The sequence below is a fragment of the Musca autumnalis genome, unplaced genomic scaffold, assembly GCF_047663935.1.
Source record: "Musca autumnalis isolate F117 unplaced genomic scaffold, ASM4766393v1 scaffold_4, whole genome shotgun sequence".
Lineage (NCBI taxonomy): Eukaryota > Metazoa > Arthropoda > Insecta > Diptera > Muscidae > Musca > Musca autumnalis.
The window spans coordinates 134,955,629-134,959,869 of record NW_027411977.1 but is presented as its reverse complement, the minus strand read 5'-3'; the positions used below and the strand labels follow the sequence as shown (position 1 = coordinate 134,959,869).

The following is a 4,241-nucleotide window of genomic DNA, read 5'->3' as shown; positions in this document are numbered from 1 at the left end:
GTATCTTATTTCAATTGAGGTTGTCCTGCACATTTGTATTATTTGATTGTATTCACTTATCGGAGATGGTCTTATAGTCCACCAATAGATAAATATTTCTTGAGATTTTTCCGGAATTCGATTTCGAGTAGTAGTATGGCATTGATATTATATAATGGTTTGCACAATACACTCGATAATGCTTTCTTGTGATACAGAGGGGTCTCGTAACACTGTAGATGACACATTATACCTTCAGCCTTATGACAACAAATTGTAAATACATTCTGTCACGATCAGAAATGTGTATCTGGATAATAGTTATAAATAACTAAATGTAGGAAAAATACCTCAAGTGCCGGTGTATCCCCAACAATATTTACAGAAACGAAAATACTCCAAAATGATCATACCTATGTGTAAATACTGAAGATATCAGATAATATGAATCCGTTTATATTTTTTTTAAAAGGTGTTGATAACAGTTTTTAAAGAAAAAAATAAAAACAAACTACGAATAAGAAATAAAAACAAAAAACAAAACCCTCGTCATGTCACAATAGAAAAACAAAAACACCATGCTGATTGACCACACTCAAATCCAAACAAAAACAAACCAAAAAAAACTAGAGCTAGAACACGAACCCACCGACTGATTACAGATATTATAGTCCGTCCAATCAGTGTCTACGGCGTATTTGTTTAGTTAGCACCCGCAAAAAAACAGAACTATTCAAGGGTGTGAGTAAACGCTGGCAAACGCTTTTAAATTACATTTAAAAGCCACAGAGTTGATGACTGAAAGCACAGAGTAAAATCAGCCATAAAGTGAATCAGAACAAAGAGTCCAAAGAAATTTAACGAAAAAGTTTGTGAAAATTTACTTAAAGGATAACCAAGCAACAACCATGAGTGGAGCACAAAAAGTCAATACCTTGGTGGGTGCAACAACTCGTTACATTGCCGGACGCAATGCCACACAAACATCCTATTGGCGTACCGCTACCGGATCAGATCGCTTGGTTAAATACAACAAAACCTGTGAATTTGATCCTTCACAAAAGATGCCTTACAGCCTACGTAACAAACAGTACCACGATCACAAATTTCAAATGACAAAACCTGAAGTTTAGCACCAACCATCAACAACTAACTACAAGGATAACCATTAAGTTTTTTATTTGTGTGATATTGAGGAATTTGATCCTCAAATTTTATTTAGTTCGTAGAATGTGGCACTAGTAGCAGCAATAAATCCAATGACAAGGTGTTTGCTGAAATTACAATCACGCAGTGGGCACATGGATTTGTGAATAATTTGCGCTATCGCCATTAGTTTAAACGTCTCATTCATTCATTGTTCATTAACGTGTGTACATACATTACACAACCGCACATCATACATTATTATTTATAAATGTAGATATTATTAAGAAAATAGTTGGTGCTTCTTCTACTCTTTATTATAAGAGGAATCTATATTTGGTTTATTAGTAGTTGCTCTGAAATGATAAGACGATATTTGTATTGAGAATTGATTTGTGAAATAAGAAAACTCTGAGTAATAATCTAAACCAAATACTCATTGTAAAACAAAAAATAAATTAAAAAATGATCATAAATTAATTAATGAAAACACATGATTTTTTCTTCATTACTATTTTTAAGGATTTTTATAAAGGCGTATTACTCAATCAGATATAACCATTATCATTAATGAATACTTTATTATTTTTTCGTTTTTCTTAAAATGTTATATTTCATATGTTTACGAGGACAAGGTGCATGATCAACGAAAGGGACTTACAATGGGGGGAAGTATCACCGATTATTGCAAATATTGTAATGAAAGAATTATTGGACGCTTCATTGATAATTTTAACTATTAAACCGAAACTACTCGGAAATGACATTGACGATATATTCTGCATAGTGAAAAAAGGAGATAACCAATTGTTTAAGCATCATGAACTCTTTTGATAAACATATGCAATTTACTTTGGAAGAAGAGTGTAATCGAAAATTGCCATCATTGTTTGGGTGCAATAATAATTCGATTGGCATCAGGATCATTAATCAATTTCTATTCAAAACATCCACGAGTTGTGGACCACGATGAATTAAAACCTATAGTCGTATGGCTTTATATTAAATAAATACAGTAGCTGTTTTGATTAAACTTGCGAAACATAATCACCAATATTTCCGGACCACCTGAAACATTTTGTAACTATAATATGTAACATATAACACGGTGCGCCTTAACTAATTTGAAATGGAAGGTGCTTACACCTGGGAAGTTTTTGCATATTCTGAAACTACAATGCTCATAGATGAGAAATATCAAGAAACAAAAAAAATCGCCGGAGGGATTTTCAAATAAATCGCGATTTAAGTTCACATTTTTAGGGTTTCTTTAGGTTTTCACGATTTTGCTTGGAAACCGCGAGTTCTATCTAAATGGGCCTAAAGAAAATGTTTTAGCTGTGAAAATTCTCCACAAGATTGACCTTTATGATATTTTCGTATGTTTTACCGTTTTTGATATATAGAAGTTCAAATTGATACAATGCACTGACTGTATCGCCTCCTTATAAAATAATGACATTACTGCAATTTCCCAAATTAAACTTATATATCTTGAAAATGGTACAACATAGGAAAAAATAACTCACCCAATCTTGTAGAGAATTTTCACAGCTTCAACATTTTCTTTAATGCCATTTTGATATGACTCAAAAATGGTAAAACCTACGAGAAACCAAAAGGTCGGTCTTGTAGAGAATTTTCATAGCTACAACAGTTTCCTTAGACTCATTTCCATACGACCTGCGGTTTCCAAGCAAAATCGTGGAAACCTAAAAAACCCGAAAATTGTGAATTTTGATCGCGATTTATTTAAAAATCCCTCCGGCGATTTTTTCTGTTTTTTTTTTTATTTTTCTTATCTATGAACATTGCTGTTTCAGAATCCGCGAAATCTTCCCATGTGTAAGCGGTTTTCATCAAAAGTTAGTTAAAGCGCACTGAGTATGATATTGTTTTATAAGGAGGCGATACAGTCAGTGCATTGTCTCAATTTTAACTTCTATATCTCAAAAACGGTAAAACCTACGAAAATATCATAAAGGTCAGACTTGTGGAGAATTTTTACAGCTACAACATTTCCTTTAGGCCCATTTACATAGGACTCGCGGTTTCCAAGCACAATCGTGAAAACCTAAAGAACTCCTGAAAATGTGAACTTAAATCGCGATTTATTTAAAAATCCCTCCGGCGATGTTTTTTTTGTTTCTTGATATTTCGCAACAATGAGCATTGTAGTTTCAGAATCTGCAAAAACTTCCCAGGTGTAAGCACCTTCCATTTAAATTTGGTTAAGGCACACCGTGATAACACTGTACAACACAAAAAATAATTAGAGGTAAAATCTGGCAGATTATGAAAGAGGACCGAAAAACAGACGCACGTGTATCGGGATTTTGAATGTTTTCGTCGCACAGTGCGAAATATGGGAACTTCAAGGAAATTTGAAAGTACATAAAACTCATTATATTTGTATTGCAATCATTAGCTAGGTATCCCACCGTGAATAGCCCATAGTCAGTTTGGCGATTTACTTCGCGAAACGGCTGAGAAATGCATTTAAAAGTTGCACTTTTGTTTCATATTTTTTCTAAAAAAATATGTTCGAATCATTAAAGATTAAAAATAATGGAGTGTTGGGAACAAACGGTATGTCAGTGTGCCATGATTTCTTTTTCTTAACATTTTATTGTTTGTTTTATTTTATTGTTATTATTGTTTTTGCGCAGTTTTTATCGGAAAGAAGTGCTTCTTTGAAGTTTTCAAAATATTTTTTTCCGTGGACATTTCAAAAGTGATTCCCGTATAATCTGAAATATTGTATCCTCCTCTGTTGGGAAAGCTATAAAACAGATACAGAAATGCACAGTTTTCGGAGATATTCAAGATCTTTTAAAATGTCTTTGGAAATAATTATTTAATTGCATTTTACAAAAGTGGAAGATAAACGCGACAATGAACACCATTTTAGACTGTGTTTTGAAGAAATGAACTCACGAATTCTAACAAATGATGATTTCTGTGAAATTAAGAATGCTCTCGCATTTTTTCATAGTTTTGACCTGAAAATTGTTGTGATTTATATATAGTGCAACATTTTAGATGCGGTGGAACAAATACCAATATACGTTAAAAAAATAATGCAGTGCCAGCCAACCTGAACTTAATCTGAGACA

At 32.9% G+C, this 4,241-nt stretch overlaps 1 protein-coding gene across 1 annotated transcript; it reads left to right on the top strand.

The window, feature by feature from the left end:
* Nucleotides 1–355: 355 nt before the first annotated feature.
* Nucleotides 356–1,615, top strand: LOC141404089 (uncharacterized). The gene has a single exon (XM_073987368.1). It carries the CDS (start codon nucleotides 888–890, stop codon nucleotides 1,110–1,112), a length of 225 nt encoding a protein of 74 aa, XP_073843469.1. The 5' UTR covers nucleotides 356–887; the 3' UTR covers nucleotides 1,113–1,615.
* Nucleotides 1,616–4,241: the final 2,626 nt, after the last annotated feature.